The following is a 25,525-nucleotide window of genomic DNA, read 5'->3' as shown; positions in this document are numbered from 1 at the left end:
TTTTTTTTTTTTTTTTTTTTTGCAATATTACAGGATGAGGTAATTGCTATAAAGTGAGCCCCCATACCTGTACTTCTATACCTCTTTACCTGACTAGATGCAATGATAATATGTGCTGTTGTTTCAAAGGATTCAGCTTAGGTTATTTTCTAGAATTGTGCTAAATCTGTTTCCCAAACTTCCTAAAATGTCAGCATAAATTATATTTATTATGTGACTAGTTGTTTTTCAAATGCAGCAAAAGGATTGTTACATGTCTGCACCTGTGGAATAGTGGGATATCTCCATGTTATATTCATAGAACAATTACATGTGATAAATGCTGGTGGTGTTGCTGATATGTTTATAAGGGGTCAAAGAAATTCATGCTTCTGTCATTGTAATATTCAGTGTATATCATTAAATATCTCATTTATTTTTGCTAAAGATTAGTAGAACTTTACTATAAATTTTTTTTTTTTCTGGATAGGATATGCTCCAAAACTCATATGAAAAGTAGTATTGTTTGTCCAGTCAGATTATTTATTTATTAGTTGCCTGTGACAGCAAAAAAAGTTATGCTGGATCATTGTGACAGGTCTAGGATAATGGTGTAGACTGTTGGCCGGAAATTAAATTAAGTTCTGGATACTTAAACAATATATGTGCAACTGGCATACTTTTTCTCTAGCAGGAAAAAGCAGGACCAAAGGGAATATAAAAAGGCAGTAAAAATGACACATTCTAGTTTACAAGCATAAAGTTCTGACTGCAGCATGGAGACCCACATTTCATTAATGGCTTGGATATAGGAAGGACCAAGGCAGGGAGAGTGAGAAGAAGTAGCTCATCTGTTCAGGGGCTAGAGGTGGTCCTACATTGTACACCACTGACCCCAAAAGAACATTTGATGAGATATTAAACCAGCTGTTGAGTTGGTTTGCCTCTTATACAAGTGTGTGCAGAGGCATGTAAAGACCCACCTAAGCAATGGCTTAAGTCATGGCAAGCAGCCATTTCAGAGCTAACTAGCTAAGCAGGGAGACCCTCACATGCACAAAGGCCTGTAGGCTCCTGACTAGTGCCGCCAAAGGGGAATGAATGAGTTGATTGGCTCTCATCCTAGTCATAGGGTCTCAACTTAGCAGGAGAACAAATAGGCTGGTTTGCATCGTAAAGAATGAATACGTGAATGGAGGGCTGGCAGGAATGGCATGATTGTGAAGGGTGAAGTTAAACAAAAGAAAGAAAAAATAGATAGATAGATAGATAGATAGATAGATAGATAGATAGATAGATAAGATAGATATACAATCTTGTCCTGCAACACAATTTAATAAAAAAAAACAACTTAAAAGATACAGAGGTTGATAAGTACTTTGCTTTTAGTGTTTATGATAAAAGAGGAATAGGACTGCCAAGAGCACACATGAAACACAGAAAATGCAATATGAAATGTAAAATAAATGGGTACAGCGATGAATGACACAAAAGACATTAAATGAAAGAAAAACATGGTGCAACATGGACTTTTGCCTAAAATGGATGGTGTACAAAGCCAGCTCTCTAAATAGTGTTAAAAACATCTTTAGGGACATCCAACTGGATAAATGCTGACTAATGTGATGCTCCAGAAAAACTGGAGACCATGAGGCTAGATTTCAAAAAATGATGCAGTATGACAGACCCCTTCCTATTGACAGGAAAGTGATGCTGCTGTGAGAAGAAAGAGAGACTTCTCTGTTCAGTAATGAATGCGGGTGGATGGTTGAAAATAGTTGTTGTTCTGTACATAACATCATGCAGTAACATTCTCTGCTAGAGAATTGCAATATGTGCACATTGTGTAGACTCACAATACCGGGATAATTTGCAGTGTTGCCCAAGTTTTCCCAGCCGTGGCACACAGATCAGCAATTTCCTGTGCCACTGTAGGCGTGTACACTGGGCACTCAAGTGACTACTACAGCACATTACAATAATTATCCCAGCAAAAGGAGTTTGCTCACCAAAATATCAGAGCTGGAATGTAACACAGCAATATCATGCAGAACTGCTAGGGCATAAACAGTGACTATATGAAGCAGCTGCATTGCAGGAAGGCAATAACTATATGAAGCAGCTGCATTGCAGGAAGGCAATGACTATATGAAGCAGCTGCATTGCAGGAAGGCAATAACTATATGAAGCAGCTGCATTGCAGGAAGGCAATGACTATATGAAGCAGCTGCATTGCAGGAAGGCAATAACTATATGAAGCAGCTGCATTGCAGAAAGGCAATGACTATATGAAGCAGCTGCATTGCAGGAAGGCAATAACTATATGAAGCAGCTGCATTGCAGGAAGGCAATGACTATATGAAGCAGCTGCATTCTAGGAAGACAGTGCCAGTTCAATAACGAATTTCACAGTGCATCTCCATATGCTAAATCAAATACACTTACAACACTCACTGTAACAGCAAAATGCAGCTACTGTGTGATGGCCAAATGGATTTTGTGATGCTTGGAGGGAAAGAGGTGGTGCACAAAAACATGAACTCTGCTGTATGCCAGCCACCTTGATGGGTGCACCAATCTTGTGTCAGGAGGAAGTATTTATATTGGCCATCAGATATTTTCATATTTAAATCCACACATACAGGCGGATACTTCAAGTAGCCATACACATCACAAAACAGAGACACATATAGCTCTGTGGCTAGACCCCTACAAAGGGTACATTGCCCCTTTTACAAACGTTGCTGTCAATACAATCCCACAAAGACACATAGGGGACAGTAGGGATAGTGAGCAGATTACTGCATCTAAAGTGATTATAACATGAATGTCAGATGTTTTCATGACTTTAGGTACTGAGATATGTCATCATATCATAGACACCTGAATGTAACCAAGTATCACTACAAAGAGAATTATCACAGCACACAGTGCTCAGTGACCTTCATTTACCTAGGCACTGTTGGAGCTATCTTGGTGGCCATTGACATGGGCTATCAACAGAGCATGCCCCTCAATTTATGCTCACCCTGTTGTTAGGAGAAGCACAATCTTTTATTCTTCTTCTTAGAAATGGGTGTAGTGAATCACTCAGTCCATGACATTTGTACATGTCCTCATTTACGTATTCTGTCTAAGGAAGAGCACGGTCTTTGTGAATCACTGACATTTTACTTGTGATTGTTAGCTCAGGTCAACACCTTACCATAAATGTCAGTTGTTTTAAAATGCATCCATTATAGAAGTGGGAGGAAGAACATGTAACACACAGTAAAGAATTACATATTTAGTCAGATGACGCTGCATCACTGAATGTTTATAGTTGAGCAGTAAAGAGCAGTGAATCATTCTGGGTGTCAGTGGGAGACAGGAGGTTAAGAATACTACCAGTAGAAACAAAAAGAAAAAGAGAATGTTTTATCCAGATATGCTGTTTCAGTGCAGAAAGAGAAATATATGCTAGAAGCTCTCAGTAGACTTATAAGTAGTTATACCCAGTAAGAATTAATTTCCTTCATACAGTGATAACTGTTTTATCAAGTTCAGTGTTAGGAAGAACAGGAGCATTTCCCAACAATCAGTGAGTACAAGGGGGAGAAAGTAATCCTAGGTAGTGTGCTAGTGTTTTGTAGGATGCAGACACACACACACTCACACACACACACACACACACACACACACACACACACACACACACACACATACACACACATGCACACACGCATACACACACACACACGCGCACACACACACACACACACACACACACACACACACACACACACACACACACACACACACACACACACACACACACCATGGATGATTTGACACCTGCATCATATCTTCAAAACATGGCAAGGCAAATGTCAATGCTGACAATAGGAGGACATGAAGACTTCATAGAGAAGGCTGCCCAATCAGGAAACAGTAATGTGTCCTTTGTAAAAATATCAAGAAACAGTCCATGTAAATGAATGATAGGCAGTCAAGATAATGCATTCAAATGTATTTTTCACACGAGGAGGGGCATATGGGTGGAGCCAACTTCTAAAGTGAGCAATGCCGTGTTCTGGATGCTTCCAAAGATAGAAACACAAGACAGTTAATCATAGGTTTACCACTCTGCATATGACCATATTTAATAGTGTTGCTCTATGACCACATTCTGGGTGTCTGTTCATTCTCCTTATGTGTGTGTGGTTCTTTGGTCATGTTTAGATTACTTTAGTAAAATTGACACTGAGGATGTTGTAATGTCTGAATGATAAAGCAACATAATACCAAAAGTGAAAGTGTGCTTTATTTTGTTGTAGAGCTTTTGAAATATAGTTAGCTATGAAAAAAATCATTCTTTCTAATATCATGTTCATTTCCCAAAGCCCTGCAATGAAAGCAGTGTCCGTGAGAGATCATCGATTCCAATAAGAAAACCTCCTGATGGAAAGACCTGCCCTGAACCAACAGAGACAGAGTCCTGTAACCTAAATAAAAATTGTCATCACTACATGTATAATGTCACAGGTATGCACATATATTTCCGAGAATATGTCAGAACATTGTTATATATGATGGTGCCAGACCTTTATCATACTTTTCCCCTCAGTTTTTCCTTATTTTATTTAGAGTTAGCTCTGATACTATTAAGGTATGTAAATAATACATGAAGTGAATCAATTTATCAAAATATTTTAATGACAGGCATTTTATGAGTACATATGATTAGCAACATTGCTTTTTAATAGGAAACCGAATTGTTCCATTCATCAGTGTTTGTGTTTGAGAGGGTACCAGAAAGCTAAAGTTAAAATATGGAGTCTGAGATATTGCATTTTCCATTTTGAACATTGTTACTTGATCCTGATGCAAAACTTTCAAAAATTAAAAGTATTCACTCCTCAAAGTGGCCTTATTTGTGTTGCTACTTCATTACAACTTAACTGTTACTGCTACCTAGTTACATTATTAATGATCCTCTTCCCCATTATCAGTAAAATCCCCTTTGTCATTGGTGGATATCAAGGGTGCATGAGCAGAACTATAGGCTTGGAAGGAGACAAAATTTGATTTGATGTCTAGCTGCTGAGTACACAGAGGCCACCTTCCATCAAACAAATGCCTTTACTAATAGGAAAACCATGGGATTCTCTAATGACCAGATGGCTACAGTACATCAGTCTAGTGACTGAACATAATATGATCTAAATGATGGCAAACATCTCACCAGTCTGTATGTGTATTTATTTGTCTTTTGTTAACTGGGTTAGTCCAACTGGGCTGGTAGCCTATTTACAGTGGAAACCCAAGGAGAAAAGCTCCACACAAAAAAAAAACAACAAAAGCAAAAAAAAAAAAAAAAACAAAATAGCAGAGTTTCCATATGCAGTAATGTGAATCTGGATACATAACTACATACATTCATGCTATATATGAATATGAGTACACAGCAACAATTATTCATGCGACAGACAAAAAAAAAAACACTTTATTCAACTGCTTATATTTTTCTAATTTGTGTTTCTTCCTACTACTTTGTTACTTCATCTTGCTTTGCTTTTTCTGCTACTTGCTGCCTGCTCTCTAAAGTGTTCAACTGCATCTTTACTGTTGCATTTATTACTGCTTGTTTATAGCCTGTCTAAATTGTTAAGTGTTATTCTTAAGTGTTATTCTAAGCTCTTAGTTTTGGTTTAAGCACTTGGGCTTTAGGCCCACCACTTAGCTTTCCCTGGCCTTTGTCCCTCAGATTCTGACAAATATGGATGGGCAACTTCCTACAGTTTCTCCTGCCATTCTGGTTGATATGGGCATCTTGAGACAGTGTAGCAACTGCCTCATGTACATGGACAACCATCTACTACTACCACCTAGGAATGCAATTTGTGACAGATGCAATTACATTATGAACCTAGAGTCCAAGCTCTCTCCCCCTCAAGCCAATATATCTGGCACCGAAAAGGTTGTCAACACAATCACTACACCTCAAACACCACCCACACCTACACAACACACACCTACATATGTGGAGGTCATCCACATAAAAATACCCAAACAAAGGAGACACCCAAGGCAAACACACACACAATCTTTACAGCTCTGCACACCACATACCATGCATAGTCCACACCTGTGTCTCATAACCACTATGGCTTCACCATAAACCCAGCATATTAGTCATAGCAGACTCCATTTTGAGACACACAGATGTACCTCTCACTGGGCTGGATAAGGAGAAAATCATGGTTAGTTGTCTGTCAGGTGCCAGAATCCACCATATCACACACTCACTCAAGTCTCTCAACAAGAAGTACTGTTATGACTCTGTCATAGTCTATGTTGGCGTGACTGACTTGAGACGTACCTCTCAGGACTATATGAAGAGAGACATGAATGAGCTCGCTGATTATGTGTCCCAAGCAGGTATGTCCCTAGCCTTAAGCAGCATCCTTCCCTCACATAGGATGATGTCTCAATACAACAGAAAATGATTGACTTTAACAATTGGCTTAGTTTCTGGTGTCATTCCAAAGGGATCGAGTACCTGACAGTTTGGGAAGATATGATCAAAAGACCATGATGCTTTAGCAGAGGTGGCCTGCACCTGTCTCACCTGGGCTTCAGGCTTCTGGCAAAGGCTCTTGCCTCCCTTCTAGTGCCTTTTTTGGAACAGTGATGAGGTAAAAACTACCAACATAAAAATACATAAAATTTTCAACAAAACGCAAACTAAAAGTCATGCTGTTAAATGCTAGGAATCTAAACATGAAACTGCACTCATTCCATGCATTCCTAACCCTGGAAAATGCTGACATCTGTGCAGTCAAAGAAACCTGGTTCAAAGCTGTGGAGAGCACCCCAGCCTTAACTGGTTACTCATCCTATCATACATTCAGACCCTAAAGTGTGGGCAGTAAAGCCAAAGAAGGTGGAGTTTCAATATACATTAAAGACATACACACCTCCAGGCTAGTCAAACAGTATGATGCACAGGAGACACTCCGGGTGCAGTTAACCATTGACAAGACCCCTATTCAAATCATAGCTAGCTACCGGCCCCCAAATCTTTTCACAATGCCCAGTCCGCCTATTTGGACCTGTTAGAATCTATCAAGATTCAACCCTTTACCCTGATCCTGGGTGACTTTAACTTTACAAGCATAGATTGGAAGAACTGATCATGCCAGAACACAAATGCCCAGAGAATCCTTGATTTTGTCAATGCAAATGCCTTGGAATAGCTAGTTGATACCCCCACAAGGGGTGATAAGATCTTGGACTTCATATTAACCAACATGAGTAACCACTGCAGCATCCCTATAATGCCCTGGTAAGATCCAACAACAGAGTGGTTACAAGTCACCATCTCCCCCAACCCCCCTCTAGTTAGGATCAGACATAAAAACTTCTCCAAATCTGATTGCAGCCTCCTGAGGGATGGTATAAACAGCTTCACTGCCCCCTCCCCCTCTGTAGGAACTGGTGCCAATGTCCAAAACTACATCAAAGCACTATACAAGCATTTATATAGATGCATGGAATCAGGAATATTCAACAGGACTAAATCATCCTCCACAAGGAAGAGTAAACCTGTCTGGTGGACATCTGCAATAAACAAACTATATAACAAAATGAAAAAATTGCTGTCCAAGACCAAGAAGGAGCTGGTGCCCAATTGGAAGCAATGTCTCCTTAGCCTAAACAAGCAAATAAGATCACTAGTGAAATCCTCCAAAGCAAACTTCAAGTGCAAATTGGCCACAGCTGCTAAGGCCTTCTTCATATATGTCCTCAACCTCAAAGGAATCACCCAGATCTGTTCAGAACTTGTGGTTAAGGGCACCACATATACAAATGCCATAGATATAGCAAACTTGCTGGCTGACAGATTCAGCAAAAACTTTACCCCTCTGTCCCCACATCAGTAAATCAGCACATCCCCAGTACCTGCCCCCTTCCCCTTATATCTAGGGAGCAGGTCATCACAGCTCTCTCAAAGGCAAAAAATACAGCCACATGGGACCTGATAACATCCCAGGTTACATCCTACATGAACTCAGGCAGGAACTTGCATCACCATTAGGCACCCTATTCAACCAAAGCTTGAGTACTGACTTCATCCCAGCTGAGTGGACAACAGCCAAAGGTGGAACATCCACCAATCCGGGAAATTATAGACCCATCAGTCTAACTAGCCTGATCTGCAAGGCCATGGAATGGATTATCATGGACCTCATTACCAAGGACATTGGCAACCTCCAAACACTTGATTCCACACAGTTTGGCTTCATCAAGGGGAGGTCATGTCTGCTAAATTTGGTTGACTTCTTTGAGACAGTCACCAAAGCCATGGATGAGGGGAAGACGGTGCAGACTGCCTACCTTGACCTGACCAAAACATTTGACACTAATCCCCACTCAGGCATAATAGATAAACTCTCTCAACTAGGCATCAAGCCATATGTTATCAGATGGGTAGCAAACTGGCTCACTCATAGAACCCAAGTAGTCAGAATAGGGGAAGCCACCTCAAGCAGTAGACCCATAATAAGCAGCGTACCCCAGGGTTCAATCTTTTGGCCTCTGTTATTTGGGATATACTTTTCTGAGGTACAGGCCAAAACCAGTGGGCTATGGCTGACCAAATTTACAAATGATACACGCAGACAAATGACTGGTACCAGAAACATGGCCTCAAGCTGAATACCAAAAAATGCATCATTATCCCCTTTGGGGAGAGTAACGTTCCCACAAATTATCATATTAATAACAATGTCCTAAGCACTCAACCAGTTGTGATGGAGTTGGGTGCACAGGTTGAAAGCAACCTGACTTTTGACCACCATGTTGCTTCCATTGTATGGAAAGCCTTCTACATGGCCCACCTCATAAGTAAGGGTATCATCCAGGGACAAGGAGGTCATAACATCCCTGTATTCTTCCCTTATAAGGCCAATTATTGAGTATAACACCCCTTTCAGCATGTACCTTGTAAAGCACAAGCAGCAACTGGAGGGACCACAGAGGCTCCTCACTAGGAAAATCCAGGGCCTCAAACATCTACCCTAGACAGTTAGCCTAAAAGCCCTGTCCCTCTAATCAGTTTCATACAGACTCCTCAGAGATGACCTCTGTCTGGCATACAAGATCACAGATGCCACCTTGATGGGACTGCTACATATCTGCAGTCAAGCTCCACTCGAGTAACCCGCACGTGCAGCCTCAACCTGGTCTGTGACATCAACAAGCCTTGTTGGTGGGACAGATTTGTGTCCCAGAGACTCCTCATCTATGGAATAAACTCCCTCTCCACATCAAGCAGAGTACCTCTTTATCCATTGTTAAGTGCAACGAAACTGAAGGAGGTTTTAAGGCTGGACATAGATTTTGGAAGGAAGAGAAGAAGCTTAGTTTTCTTTGGGTTAAGGATGAGTTGATTATAGATTAACCAGTGCTCAGTGGTGTTAAAATAAGTCTGTGGGAGACAGTGAAGGTTGGTAGGGTTGTCGGAGAGGGTAATAAGAGTATATTCATCAGTGCACTGGATCAGAGAGGAGGTGCAACAGGTGGAGTGTAGATTGTTAGTAAAAATGTTGAAGAGAAGGGGGCCTAGAATGGATCGTTGGGATGCAATTGTTTGATAGGTAAGAAAGGTGAGCAGGAGGTCTGCCATCTAACAGATTGGTGTCTGCTATTACGATAACTAAAGAACCAAAGAGAATTGGCTGTAGAGAGATTGAGTTTAGTTAGTTTAGAAAGAAGCCTAGGGTGGGAGACAGTGTTAAACGCCTTGGAGATGTCAAGGAATAGGCATGACACCAATTTGTTGTTATCTCTTTCCTCTGCTATAGTCTGGGTAAATGATAGAAGGGCTGTGGATGCACTGTGATGGGGCCTATATCTGTGCTGAGAGGGGGTAAGGAGGTTTTCATGGAGTAGATATTTAAGAAGTTGTCTGTGAATACATTTCGCTAGAATTTTTGAGAAAGGGGAGAGAATAGCTATAGGTCAGAAATTAGAAGGGGCAGTGGAGTTACCTCCTTTGTGAAGTGGAATTGTATAAAATGATTTACAAATTTCAGGGACTGAGGATTCTTTGACAGAATGTTTGATAAGGATTGAAATGGGATATGCTGTAGTATTGGCTGCGAGTTTGAGAAATTGGGGGTAGGTTGTTGAAGGAAGGAGAACAAGGTTTAAGTTTCTGCAAAAGGGATTTTATATAAGCAGTGGAAACAGGTTTGAAGGAGAAGGTTGAGTGGAGGCAGGTGGTGGAGGGGGTGGGGGTTGTGTTTGGTTAGTGTCGGGATGGGTTAGTTTGCGGATAGAGCCTATCAAGTAATTGTTAAGTAGGGTGGTCATTTCGAGAGGTGTTTTATTGGGGAAGGGGTTGAGGGTAGACGGTTTACCTGGATGGCGAGTATTGTTTATGGTGTACCAACATTTGTGGGGGTTTGAAGTGTGGCTAGATTGAGCTTCTTGATAAAATATTTTTCTTGTCCTGGATAGTACGTTTTTTGGTAAGGTTTCTTAGTTCTTTGAATTTAAGGAGGAGAGATGAAGATTTTAACTTAGTCCATTGTTTCCAGGTAGTGTCTCTAAGTTTCATAGTGTAAAGAGGGTATCTTTAGTGAGCTAGGGTGTGGGATTAGATTTAATTCTAATTTTTATGATGGGCGCTAGGGCATTTAGTATGTTTAGGAAAATATTGTTAAATTCAAGAACAGCAGCATTTAGAGGAAGGTTATACAGGTAAGACCAATTGACAAGGGAGAGTTGGTTGTTGAAAGTTTCTGTGCTGAAGTTGGACAGGTTTCGGCAATCTCTATAAAGATGGGTTTTTAAGGTTTGAGAAGGTACTCTTAGTACTGAGATAGGGAGGTGATCAGTTAAGGAGTCTGGTAAAGTAGTTGGATTATAATACTGATCACGATTTGAAGTTAAAATCCAATCACAAATGGGGGTGGAGTTTTTACTGATACAGGTGGGAGTAGAAATAAATTGACTGAAATCAAAAAGGCTTATACTAAGGCTAGGGGAGATGGAGGAGAGTATATCTCTATCTATCTATATATATATCTTTATCTATCTACATATATATATATATATATATATATATATATATATATATATATATATATATACACACACACACACACACACACACACACACACACACACACACACACACACACACATCTACATATGCAATAAGAATCTAGGTTTATAGAGCTAGTTAACCAGATGACAGAATAGGTTGCATCTATCATAATTTCAGTTTTTATTTCTTATGTCTACACACACACACATGCACAAACACACACAGACTTGTACATTAGGAATCTAGGTTTATAGAGCTAGTTAATCAGAAGACAGAATAGATTGCATCTACCATATTGTCAGTTTTCATTGCTTATCTCTACCCTGTTTTTTTTTTTTGTAATCCAATTTCTGTCTGAAGTACAGGCCACATGCTGGCCCATTAATAAATAGCTGGAACGGTATGGTATTATGATCCCCAGAGTAATGGGGATGCAAATAATGATGTTTTGTTTGTTTGTTTTTTACTTATATATGTTTACATTAATTTGTTTCTTATGCTTATGCCATTACCTACTTATTATTTTCCTTGGGCTGTAATCATATGCATAATGCAGAGTTCGTTTTATATTGTTTTTACAGCAAAATTTGTATCTTTATCTTTTTGTGTTCAAAAGTTTTTATTAATTTTTTCAAGTGTAATAAACAACTTATTAATGTTATATAATGATATAATGAAATAAGCAAAATAACATTATTATTTACAATATTTACATAGGTCTAAAAAAATTATAGAATGAACCAATCTGATCCAGTTTGAAAGACATTTATACAAATTTATAATTTTCTTTTCAACTGCTTTCCCCTTTAAGTAAGGGCTGGAACTGTTCTAAATGTCTCTATAAGTGATAGTACCTTCTTCCATGGGTTGTTGGGCCATGTTTTTGGAGTGATTCTTAGTTCTTTAACTCTGACTTCCGTTGTTGCAGTTTCTTTCACTAACTTTAATAATTCTTCCAAAGTAGGTTCAGAAGTTGAGTTCCACTTTCTAGTGATGCATTTCCTTGCAACTGCTAATATGGTCCGTAATAAATATAGGTCTTTTTTGTTCAATTCAGATCTTTCATTAATATTCAAAAAAATGAAAGATTTTGCTAATAAAAACCTATCTGTAAATAAAGCTTGTAAAAATTCACCAACATCTTCCCAGTACTTTTTAAGTTTAACACAATCATGAAATATGTGTATCCAATCTGCATTGCATATTAATTGACATCTCCAACATATAAGATTATTGGAAGAGTCAAATTTGGCTAATTTATCGGGGATATAGAATGATCTATGTAGAAATTTCCATGTGCAAATTCTCCAATATTGTATGTTAGATGTTAATTTGACAGAATATAATAAGTTTGTTTTGTTTTCCAAAGATAAATTTAATGAATGACCTTTGGTGATAAAGTCCCAAAATTTCTGTTTAACTTCAGTTTTATCTCTATCTTTTTGAATACTAATAAGTGCCCTTAGATATAGACACTCTCGCCCAGTGTGTGAATTACATTGCACTGCATCTGTTGGCACCGTGCTTAAGAACCATTTATCCTTCCTGGTCCTTATATCCGTCTTCTTATCAGAAGGAGCCTTTTTTAAGGAAAAGTCGTCCTCCACTGTAAAACAAGTTACCTCTCACTGCATATCGGTGAGCAATACAGAAATTGTCAGTGTACTCTAATGAATGAGTTAAGGTTGTTTTACTGTAAAGAATGCCACAATCAGTATGATCATTTGGTCAGTCTGTCAGTTAAACATTTCATTTTGCCACTGCAAGCAAACAGATTAAATGAGATTTGACATAAGATAGCCAGTTCTTTGGCACAGTATCCACCAATGCCACATCCTAAGACAGCTCTGCGATACAGAAAGATGGAGATGTGCCAGTGATACTTGTGATCTGCTCAGAGGAGAGGGGTTTGGACCTGTTAGGAGACAGCCAGATGGGGTAAAAATGAGTGGCACAACTGCCGACTCATCTATTACATGGGGTGAGAAATGGCATTTGTTATTATTAGGCTTGTGTAGCTTCCAGTCATCAAAAACATCCAATGGTCAGAACTGGACATAAAGACAACTTGGGAAGAACTTTTCTAACAGCTATATTGGAATGACTGAGTGTGGAAACACTGCTTTGAGGCCCAGTATTGCAGATAGTACACAGCATCTTCTCAAGTCTAAAATAGAGGAGAAGGTTAAGGTAGGGAAAGGACTGCCCTAGCATGGTTTTGTGGATGACACTGCAGTGGGATCCTCTCCTGTCTCATATCATCCAGTTGATGGGTGTCTGCCTTTACACAAAACAAAAAATTGCACCCCTAATTGAGAGAAGATTGAAGGGTACATCCATTCATACCTCTCAATTGTACCTCATTATGATGAACGTTCTTCAACTGGAGTCTTAAAAAATTCATGTTCCTCAAAGTTCCACATTGAAAGGGTATATCACACATTTAGTGTTAGAAAATTTCATAACTGATATCTATGGTAAATAGAACTGAAGCATATCAGTTCACTAAAAGAACCATTTATAAGTGAAAATAGCACATTTTAACCATCCATTGTTGAAGTTGTTTGTAAACTGTTAGCAAGTGTTCCACACTTTGCCCATTTGTTCCAGATTATGAGAGGTAGTGTTCTTCATTTTGGAGAGGGGAAAGTTGAGAGCTATATCTCCATTGCTAGGGACAAGTAAAACTTACAGACGATAAAAGGGTGAGGGTTTCATTATTGAGCTAAGAGTCAATTAACTGCTTGGAGGTGGATAGAAATTGATAAAAAATGAGTGTGAGAGACTTGAAAGACAAAGGCATAAGTAAGGTGCAGAAAGCATAACAGAAATCTGAATGTAGTGACCTGTATAATATGTTGCAAACTGACAATGATATATCTGCCTTTAGCTCTGAAGTCTATGATCAGTCTGTCCTTTAAGGTTGCACTCGTCTTGGTGGCTAAACAAGCCCACTCCCCAATTCCCATGCTGTTTTAATCCACAGTGAAAAAATCACCACCTGCTAGTGTGTTATCCCTGGTCCACAATATGCAAAACATCTTTTTTGTCATTCAACCCTAGACAAATGACAACAAACACACATGTCTGGCAGCTAGGGCAGCTTTCCCATTGAATACACTATCTACTGCACTGAAATGAGATGAGTGAGTACTGCTCAAGTATTAAATAGCAATTCTTTCACATCTGACATCCTATGAGTGAGTACTGCTCCAGTATTAAAATGCCTTCTTTCACATCTGACATCCTATGAGTGAGTACTGCTCCAGTATTAAAATGCCTTCTTTCACATCTGGCAGCCTGTGAGTGAGTACTGCTCCAGTATTAAATATGCCTTCTTTCATATCTGGCAGCCTGTGAGTGAGTACTGCTCCAGTATTAAAATGCTTTCTTTCACATTTGACATCCTGTGAGTGAGTACTGCTCCAGTATTAAAATGCCTTCTTTCACATCTGACATCCTATGAGTGAGTACTGCTCCAGTATTAAAATGCCTTCTTTCACATCTGGCAGCCTGTGAGTGAGTACTGCTCCAGTATTAAATATGTCTTCTTTGACATCTGACATCCTATGAGTGAGTACTGCTCCAGTATTAAAATGCCTTCTTTCACATCTGGCAGCCTGTGAGTGAGTACTGCTCCAGTATTAAATATGTCTTCTTTCACATTTGACATCCTGTGAGTGAATACTGCTCCAGTATTAAATACTCCTTCTTTTACATCTGATATCCTGACTCGTGCACATATGCACCTCAATATTACATTAAACCAGAATGTTTAAGCTCAGGGAGGTCATTGCCTCTCATCTGATAATATAGAAATATACTTCTCAGACAGCTTCTGTGTTGTCAGTCATGGGTTACGTGGAAAATGTGATGGCCTTTTAAACTGATGTGCAGAGCTTTCATCATTTTTTTTAAATGTACCAAAAATGTGCAGGATGGATTTGTAGCTCTCTGTAAGCCATCTTTACACGACATATTGCTGCTAAAGCAAGCATTGAACTTGTGTTACTTTGCCCTTCGCTGTCTTCATCACAACATGTTATTTATTTTTTAGACTGGAGTACTTGTCAACTGAGTGAGAAAGCTGTTTGTGGAAATGGAATCAAGACCAGGATGCTTGACTGTGTCCGCAGTGATGGAAGATCAGTGGATCTCAGATATTGTCAAGAGGTGAGAGATTTATGTTTTCATCTTACAGAGCCTTTTCTAACATTGTTTTTTCACTTCATATTCAGTGATCTGATATTCTATGCAAAAGATGACTTCACTAGCCATTTACAGTCTGCTAAATACCCATACCAACCTCTAGTGACATCTGATATAATTTAATTTGGTTTTTACGTGTATAATCCTAGTGGAAATCCTTTGGCATCTATAAGAAATTGAAGTAATTAATCTTAATCAGAGTGCTTACTGTCTCTTTAATTTGATAGGTATTACATGACTTACTTGGGCTGTTAGCCAGCAGATATCACATATGCAGTGGGCTGCTAAATATTTGCCACTTGTGGTTTAAGACTAAAGTTAATTGTTTCAAGCTATTTCATCCCCATGCCCTAGCTTCTCAAATACTGATACATGACAGTAACTGGTCGATGGACAGAAAGTAGCATCAGCATTTATTTAAAGAGTATAATGCTTTGTGTTGTCTCTTGTATTGATTACAGCTTTCTTTGGTTGCAAAGCATAGATTTTAATTGATGTTGTTGTCACTGTATATTAAAACACTGCCAAGTTCATGAAATCATGTTACCAGCTCATCACAAAGACCAGAAAGCATTCTGATCGGGAAGTGTTTTGGATGACTGGTAAAAAATCTGTGTAGATGGTGAATCAAGCAAGCAAAAGTAAATATATGTGTATATTATGAAAGTTATTAAGGCCATGGATCTATTTTCAAACAGTTAATATAGCAGGGACTTATTTAATGAGCCAGTCAAGTAAGCAAACCCAGCACTTAACACTGCATTCCATTTCTGGAGTCTCAGAGCATTGTGCATTAATAAAATGCTAATACGAATAACTGTGCTCAAAAATGTCATTTACCTTTAGAGTAACCTAATAAAACAGAAACCCAAATCAAAACTCCGCTCATTGGAAAAAGGATTAGGATAAAAAAGTCTGCAGAATACCTTACCAGAAGTCAAGGAAAGACATTTAACCACATATTTAATATGACTAATAATGCCTAGCTTTCATAGAGCATATCCTTTTTATACAGAAAATCTCCAGAAAATTAATATCAGGAGAAGTAGGCTATAAAATGTTCCCAGCCACTTACATAGCACAAGCGCAATAAACCATGTATTCTTAAACAAACACACACAGACACACACACACACACACACACACACACACACACACTTGCATGTATGCACACACTCATCTATACGCTTAAATATAACACAAATTAAGAAAAAAAAAAAAAAAACAAAAGACTCAAATACAGATATACATAATTAAAAAAAACTTTGGTGAGTAGGCATGATTCAAATAGTAACCTTAACAATGATTCACTAGAGAAACTGACGCGTTTCCTCTGACTGCTGCTGTTGCCATTTGTCTGTGTTTGCACTTTTCAATTTTTTTTATTTATTAAAAGTTATAAAAGAATGCACACTGACCACAAAAATCGAAAGTATATGTACAAGTAAGTAGTTCAGTGATTTCAAATAAAATTGGACTGCCTGCTATATTAAAATTGTTTAAGTCCTGTCAGAAAAGATTGCCCTTTGAGTAAACCTGACTTTCTCCAATGACTCTGGAGTTATCTATTCCTTAAAGATCAAGCGCAAACAGCTGATTGTTGTGAATTTGAAAAGTGCTTCCTTAAATCTCCATCATGCATTTTTAATGTACTAAATCTGCAGCCACTGTGCTATGAATATGCAGAAGATCACTACAAATTAAAAGAAAAACAAAACAAGTTTAAAATGCTGGAAAGCCACCACTGGTGTTTCCACTTTACGTCAATCTCCAAACCAGAAATAAGTGCTGTGTTTGGTGCACAAACATCAATGAAAAGAGATTTCCATTACATTTTTTATCTTCTGGTAAATGACTAAACATTATAAACAGTCAGTATTGCCAGAAATTAGTCGTAAATACTTCTTATTGTTCCAGAATGCATATTGATTCCAAACCTGTTGTTCAATTAACTTTTTAGTGTATTAGAGTAATATTTTAAAAATGTTCTTGATTTTTGTTCTTTGTCCCACCATTATTTTTTATACGTTCCTGAATTGTTGAGACAGGAACTTTTTGGTACAGTAGTTGTCTAGGTGCATACTTTTTTTTTCCTCATACAAAAATGCCAGTGCTTCATGGAGTTCTCACTCCTCCCACTACAAAGACCCTTCATTGTTAGCTGATCAAGTAGGACGACGGTGGTCATTTCAAGACTATTTCTGTGATCACTACATGCTTGTTTTCCACAACCACCACTTTTTGGGTGATGGAAACACCCATAGGATGATATGATGGCCACATTTCAAGATTTAAAAAAGGTAGGCATTCCAACTGCACTTGACCTTTTAAGTTTATTTAACTTCAAAACCCCATTCCACTATCTTATTAGTCCCTTCAAGTGATCACTACAATATTTTATTGTGAAGACCAAGTCCACCTCCTAAGTGATCACTACAATATTTTATTGTGAAGGCCAAGCCCACTTCCTATTGATCACTACAATATTTTATTGTGAAGGCCGAGCCCACCTTCTAGTGATCACTACAATATTTTACTGTGAAGACCAAACCCATAAAGTAATTAAATTTAAATACCCTTCCACTCATATCGTTATACCTACTGGTTTTACATTGCAATATCTAAATCTTTAGTCTTTCTTTCCAGATTATAGTTGAAATCTTAGATTAGTACCCCTTCAGAGAACGGTTCTATAAAGTGACTGTAAACATATAAAATTGGGCATGTGCAGTTAGTCTATAAATGAAACCTTACTGCAAAAGTTACCACTTAGTGGCCCTTTAACAGGGAAGACTACAATTGACTTGTGAGTCACATTTATCTAAATTACATTTTACACTGAAAGGATCCTGAAAGTACTTCATGATCTAACTTTCAAAGACTTGACAGATAACTATAATCTCTAGCAGTGTAAGATATGTTTCATGCTCATAAAAATACACTATTTTTTTTAAAATGACCTTACATATATGAGAGGTATTAAGTATTCGTAGAGTACTAACGTTAAACCCTCACCACCAGCCCCATCCTCTGAAGTTCCAAAAAATTTAAATCCACAAAAAAAGAACCTCAGAATTGTAATTTGTTACATAAACTTCCCAAAGACCACAGTAACTTTAACATAAAAGTCATTGTATGATACTATAGGAAAGAGTTCATAGACAAAGTCTTGAGATTAAATCTTTATCAAGCCAGACTCATAAGGCCTTTTTTCGGACATTGTAAGCTGGCATCCACAAAAATATCCTAGTAATTGGTGAATTCATTATTTGCAAAACAAACAAAAACATCACAGAACTTTGTAATACTACAGTGATTGCCCTTGCTCAAAATTAGGGAAATCTCAACCAGGTTAAAAGGATTAAAGTTAATCATAACATGGTTATTGTTTATGATGGAGTGAACAACCTGAGAAGGTCCTGCCTCCTGAATATGCACCGAGATATAGCGGTATTAACAAATACCTCCTCACGCACTAGAAAAACTCACTTGTTTAGTAAAATCCTCCTATTACTTCATACAGCACTGCACTGTCTTGGCAAATGTTGATATTTAGTCAGCGGTTATGGACAGAGTGCCATGCAATGAGAATTCAGTGTTTGTAGTAACTAGCCATACAGCTTTGTAACAGAGAAGCTTTACTTCTATTAAAAATGAGTGCAGTTACTGCATACAAAATCTTCCACATCCATTGTGTTTTTAGACCCCTTGAAATTTCAAAATAAACAAAAAATAAATAGTCAGTATACCAAAAAAAAAAAAACTGAGATGAATGAGGCTTTCTTAAACTACAGAATGTTGGCACCTGTAGGGTGGGTACTGAGCAGGTAGGGGAGGATACCTGACAGACTCAGAGTACTGTATTAAGGTTGTCTTTCTCATCTCACTTTGAACTGACAGGGAATCTCACAAATGTCTTAGAGAACATGGTAAAAAGAAATACATGATTACATGATTATGGTAGTCAATCATCTTGAAGACAGATAGGCTGTAAGCTTAGCATGCAAATTAGCCTTTATCTAATTTTCTCTTACTATTTGGAATTTTTCTAATCAGTTTCATTAAAGATTTCTGAATAACTTCTAGTGTACTTGCCTAATAATTCCAGGTTTTATCATGTAAAGAAAGAACTGCAAAAACCAATGTATCAAGCTGCCCGAAGGTCTGATCCAAGATGAAAACAACGATATCAACAAACAGACAAGGAAGGACTACCACAGGAAAATATATCCAAGTAAAAACGATAATTTAATGAAACAACATATGAGCGCTTTCACGTGGAAACCACACTTCTTCAGATCTAAGTTACAGAATGAAGCCTACAGTTTAAATAGCATACTCCGTAATTAATCAATTTAAACAATCAAACAATAATCACGTATACATCAATTAAGCAACGTAAAAACACATCACTATAGTAACTAATGCTTAACTAATCAATTAATTAAAATAAGACTGTTTTTAAAACAGTTTTTTTAACCTACTTTTAAAATGTTTTAAAACCAGCTTGGGAACAAATACAGATAAAAAATTCATTCATTTAAATTATCGCGCTTCCAAAGCTGGTTTAATACTAATAAAAGAGTTTAAACCAGGAAAGACATGTGCTCGCAACTTAAAAATCCAGCCTAGTTCTATACATTCCAGATAATTATCAGTATTACCTCCTTTCTCACTGACAAACACTAATTGTAATACTTATTAGTATTACCTCCTCTCTCACTGACAAACACTAATTGTAATACTTATTAGTATTACCTCCTCTCTCACTGACAAACACTAATTGTAGTACTTATTAGTATGACCTCCTCTCTCGCTGACAAACACTAATTGTAGTACTTATTAGTATGACCTCCTCTCTCGCTGACAAACACTAATTGTAGTACTTATTAGTATGACCTCCTCTCTCGCTGACAAACACTAATTGTAGTACTTATTAGTATTACCTCCTCTCTCGCTGACAAACACTAATTGTAGTACTTATTAGTATTACCTCCTCTCTCACTGACAAACACTAACTGTAGTACTTTGAACCTAAAAGCATGAGTACGAAACTCAGAGGTATGTTTTGCCAAAGCATTTTGCATGTTGGCATTTTTTACATCATATAAATGATTATAAATTCTATCTCTGAGACTTCTAGAAGTTTTTCCTACATAAAAACAGCTACAGCATGTGCAAGTGGCCGGATATGTAAGGTTACTATTGTTACAGGTAGCGTAGAATTTTGGCAAAAACTCAGAATTTAGGGTGGGATGATAAAAAACGTTAATATTATCTATCACTTTACACCTGTTACATGGCATAGAAACGTACCAAAATTCATAGAAATTTTCAATCTTACCCACTGCTTCTTATCCTTACATAAAATCTGTTTTAGATTAAAACTATTTTTATAAACAAAACTGGGTGTCCTTCCTATTAGTTCTTCTGTGGAGGGATCTATAGTAAATATATGCCAGTTTCGTTTTATAATTCTAGTAACAATTTCATTGTCATTGGTATATTTCAGTTTCTTACTAGAGGAATAGATATTTCTACCCAAGGTAACATGCTTCATTACACTTGAATCATTCATTAATGAACTATCATTTTTGAAAACCTGTTCTCTACCCTTTTTTATTGTACTATCTGTATAACCTCTGTCTTTGAACAGCCTCTCTAAAACTACAATTTCATAATTTAACACATCTTGTTCTTTACAAATTATTTTTATTCACTGGTATTGTCCTTTCACTATATTCAAAAATATGGATCTAGGATGCATGCTATTAAAATGCAACAGCCCATTTCTCCAGCATGGTTTTTGAAACAACCTAGTGCTGAGAAACCCAGTACAACTGTTCTTGAGAAGAGAAACATCAAGAAAATCTATCTTATGCATATTATAGATAGACATAAATTTCAAAAATTCAGTACTAGATTCGAGATACTTTACAAACTCGTATAGTAAAGCGACATCTCCCTTCCAGAGAAAGAAGACATCATCCACAAAACGTCTGTACAAAATAATGTGTGAGTAGTAAACACATTTAAAAACATGTAGGGTTTCCCAAAAATACATTACCAAATTTGCATAATAATTTGCACATGGGGTGCCCATAGCGACACCCCAACGTTGCAAATAAAGGTTGTTTTCAAACATGAATACATTATTAGTAAGCACCATATCAAGAAGAGTACAGATCAAGAATACTTCATCATTATTCATACTAGTTAGACTATGCAAAACATACCTAATAGCATCTGTCCCATAGTCATTAGGTATTGAAGTAAATAAATTCCTAACATGTAGTGTAGCTAGATAAACTTCACTATCCATATGTTCATTATTGTATTGTTCGATATCACTTAACAGTTGTGTAGTGTCCCTTAAAATTGTAGGTATCTGTTTAACCACAGGACCAAGTTTCTGTTCAATATATAGGGACATAGTTTCTGTTAACCATCCACCACCTGCAACAATAGGTCTCATGGGAGGCGGAAGTATTAACTTATGTAGTTTAGGAAGCCCTTCTATACATGGAATCAAAGGGTGTTCTACATGCAAAAATTCATACACGTCACGATCAATTAATCTACACATTAATAAATCATAAAGATTATCATTCACATTGCTATAAATCTTCAGTAAATCACAGCTGTTTATAGAAGCGTACATTTCAATATCAGCCAATAATGTAGACATGTCTTTTATGTAGCCTGCCGTATTCATAATGGCTATTCCCCCTCCCTTATCTACAGGTCTAATAGTTATACTCGAATTCATCCTGAGAGACCGGAGTGCTTCAATTTCAGAACAAGTCAAATTAACGTAAAGAAAGAAGAAAATGGGAATTCCTCATTTGAATCAATCACTCGTCAGTGTTGTAAGGTTCCTTGTTTTTAGTTTTCAGTTTGTGCTTTGGTGATCTATGTGTGTGTGTGTGTGTGTGTGTGTGTGTGTGTGTGTGTGTGTGTGTGTGTGTGTGTGTGTGTGTGTGTGTGTGTAGGGGAAGTAAATGGCTACATAACTTTCTTTCATTATCTAAGCACTGTTGCAGTGATGTCACAGGATTATAGATAACTCCATTTATGTTCAGTACCTCATAATTACATACCGGATCGGTCGAGGCCCAGGTTAACAACGACCGCCACCAGTACTGTTAGCCAACAGGGTGCTGGCGGAAATTGGGCTACTGTTGGCCAAAGAAGAAGAGGAGGGGGAAGGCATGCCCGAAGGCAGGAAGAGAGGAGGGTTAGGAGTGTAGTACTGAAGGTAGGAACTTTGAATGTTGGCAGTATGACTGGTATAGGGAGAGAACTAGCTGATATGATGGAGGGAAGGAAGGTTGATATATTGTGCGTGCAAGAGACCAGATGGAAGTGAAGTAAGGCCAAGTGTATAGGAGGTGGGTTCAAATTGTTCTATCATGGTGTGGATGGCAGAAGAAATGGGGTAGGGGTTATCCTAATGGAACAATATGCCAAGTGTGTTTTGGAGGTGAAGAAAGTGTCTGATAGAGTGATGTTTATGAAGCTTGAAATTGATGGTGTAATGATGAATGTTGTTAGTGCATATGCTCCACAAGTTGGGTGTGCAATGGATGAGAAAGAAAAATTTTGGAGTGAGTTCGATGAAGTGGTGGTGAGTGTACCCAAGGGTGAGAGACAAGTGATTGGAGCGGACTTCAATGGGCATGTTGGTGAAGTGAACAGAGGGGATGAGGAAGTGATGGGTAGGTATGGTGTTAAGGAGAGGAATGCAGAAGGTCAGATGATTGTGGATTTTGCGAAAAGGATGGACATGGCTGTGGTGAATACGTATTTTAAGAAGAGGGAGAAGCATAGGGTGATGTACAAGAGTGGAGGAAGATGCACACAGGTGGATTATATCCTATGTAGGAGGGCCAGTCTGAAGGAGATTAGAGACTGTAAAGTGGTGACTGGGGAAAATGTAGTTAAGCAGCATAGAATGGTGGTCTGCAGGATGATGTTGGTGATCAAGAAGCAGAGGAGGAGTGTGAAAGCAGTGCCAAGGATTAAATGGTGGAAGTTAAAAAAGGGTGATTGTGAGGTGGAGTTCAGGGAAGAGTTAAGACAGGCACTGGGAGGCAATGAAGAGTTACCGAATAGCTGGGTAACTACAGCAGAGCTAGTAAGGGAGACTGCTAGGAAGGTGCTTGGTGTGACATCTGGACAGAGGAAGGAGGACAAGGAGACATGGTGGTGGAATGAGGAAGTACAGGGGAGTATACAGAGGAAGAGGCTGACGAAGAAGAAGGGGGATTGTCAAGGAGATGAAGAAAGTGGACATGAGCATAAGGAGATGAGGCGTATGGCAAAGAGAGAGGTAGCGAAGGCTAAGGATAAGGCATATAGAGAGTTGTATGAGAGATTGGACACTAAAGAGGGTGAAAAGGACATGTACCGATTGGCTAGACAGAGGGACAGAGCTGGGAAAGATGTGCAGCAGGTAAGGGTGATAAAGGACAGTAAGGGAAATGTACTCACAAGTGAGGAGAGTGTGTTGAGTAGATGGAAAGAGTACTTTGAAGGGCTGATGAATGAAGAGAATGGGAGAGAGAGAAGGTTGGATGATGTGGGGATAGTGAATCAGGAAGTGAAGCAGATTAGCAAGGAGGAAGTAAGGACAGCTATGAAGAGGATGAGGAATGGAAAGGCTGTTGGCCCAGATGACATACCAGTGGAAGCATGGAGGTGCTTAGGAGAAGTGGCAGTGGAATTTTTAACCAGATTGTTTAATGAAATTTTGGAAAGTCAGAGGATGCCTGAGGAGTGGAGAAAAAGTGTTTTGGTACCTATCTTTAAGAATAAGGGTGATGTGTTCAGAGCTGCAGTAACTACAGAGGGATAAAATTGATCAGTCACAGCTTGAAGGTATGGGAAAGAGTAGTGGAAGCTAGGTTAAGAAGGAAGGTGATGATTAGTGATCAGCAGTATTGTTTCATGCCAGGAAAGAGCGTTACAGATGCAATATTTGCTCTGAGAGTGTTGTTGGAGAAATACAGAGAAGGTCAGAAGGAGTTGCACTATGTCTTTGTGGACTTAGAGAAAGCATATGACAGGGTGCCTAGAGAGGAGTTGTGTTATTGTATGAGGAAGTCGGGAGTACAGAGAAATATGTAAGAGTGGTACAGGATATGTACAAGGGTAGTGTGACATTGGTGAGGACTGCGGTGGGAGTGACAGATACGTTTAAGGTGGAGGTGGGATTACATCAAGGATCAGCTCTGAGCCCTTTCTTATTTGCAGTTGTGATGGACAGGTTGACAGATGAGATTAGACAGGAGGCCCCGTGGACTATGATGTTTGCAGATGACATTGTGATATGTAGTGAGAGTAGGGACCAGGTTGAGGAGACCCTGGAGAGGTGAAGATATGCTTTAGAGAGGAGAGGAATGAAGGTCAGCAGGGCTAAAACAGAATATATGTGTGTAAATGAGAGGGAGGGTAGAGGAATGGTGAGGATGCAGGGAGTAGAGTTGGTAAAGGTGGATGAGTTTAAGTACTTGGGATCAACAGTTCAGAGTAATAGTGAGTGTGGAAGAGAGGTGAAGAAGAGAGTACAGGCAGGGTGGAATGGGTGGAGAAGAGTGTCAGGAGTGATTTGTGACAGACGGGTACCAATAAGAGTGAAAGGGTAGGTCTACAAGAGGGTAGTGAGACCAGCTATGTTATATGGGTTGGAGACGGTGGCATTGATGAAAAGGCAGGAGTCAGAGCTGGATGTGGCAGAGTTAAAGATGTTAAGATTTGCACTGGTTGTGACTAGGATGGACAGGAATAGGAATCAGTATATTAGAGGGTCAGCTCAGGTTGAACAGTTTGGAGATAAAGCAAGAGAGGCGAGATTGCGTTGGTTTGGACATGTGCTGAGGAGGGATGCAGGGTATATTGGGAAAAGGATGCTAAGGATGGAACTGCCAGGTAAGAGGAAAAGAGGAAGGCCTAAGATAAGGTTTATGGATGTGGTGAGAGAGGACATACAGGCGGTTGGTGTGAAAGAGCATGATGCAGAGGACAGGAAGAAATGGAAACAGATGATCCGCTGTGGCGACCCCTAACAGGAACAGCCGAAAGAAGATGATGATGATGACCTCAGCTACAGCTGAACATTATATTTGGAAAAATACATTCATGTTCATAGGTTCATAGGTGTTTACTAGGCTAATGACCACAAGGGCCTTTTTAAGCCTAGCCATGGATCCCAAATCTCTGACAAGTACTGACACCCTT

The 25,525-nt window shown here is 38.6% G+C and overlaps 1 protein-coding gene across 4 annotated transcripts in view; it reads left to right on the top strand.

The window, feature by feature from the left end:
* THSD7A (thrombospondin type 1 domain containing 7A) overlaps positions 1–25,525 on the top strand; it is a 2,877,792-nt gene that overhangs the window by 2,515,767 nt on the left and 336,500 nt on the right. For all 4 annotated transcript variants that reach the window (XM_044066751.1, XM_044066750.1, XM_044066748.1 and 1 more), the window contains 2 exons: positions 4,362–4,503; positions 15,135–15,250. In XM_044066751.1, coding sequence (XP_043922686.1) covers positions 4,362–4,503; positions 15,135–15,250 — 258 coding nt within the window. The remainder of the gene's footprint in view (positions 1–4,361; positions 4,504–15,134; positions 15,251–25,525) is intronic.

This window comes from Protopterus annectens, chromosome 3.part1, assembly GCF_019279795.1.
Source record: "Protopterus annectens isolate FY-2018-M chromosome 3.part1, PAN1.0, whole genome shotgun sequence".
NCBI classification, from domain to species: domain Eukaryota; kingdom Metazoa; phylum Chordata; order Ceratodontiformes; family Protopteridae; genus Protopterus; species Protopterus annectens.
The sequence above is the reverse complement of the archived record's forward strand: the minus strand, read 5'-3'. Positions and strand labels throughout refer to the sequence as shown.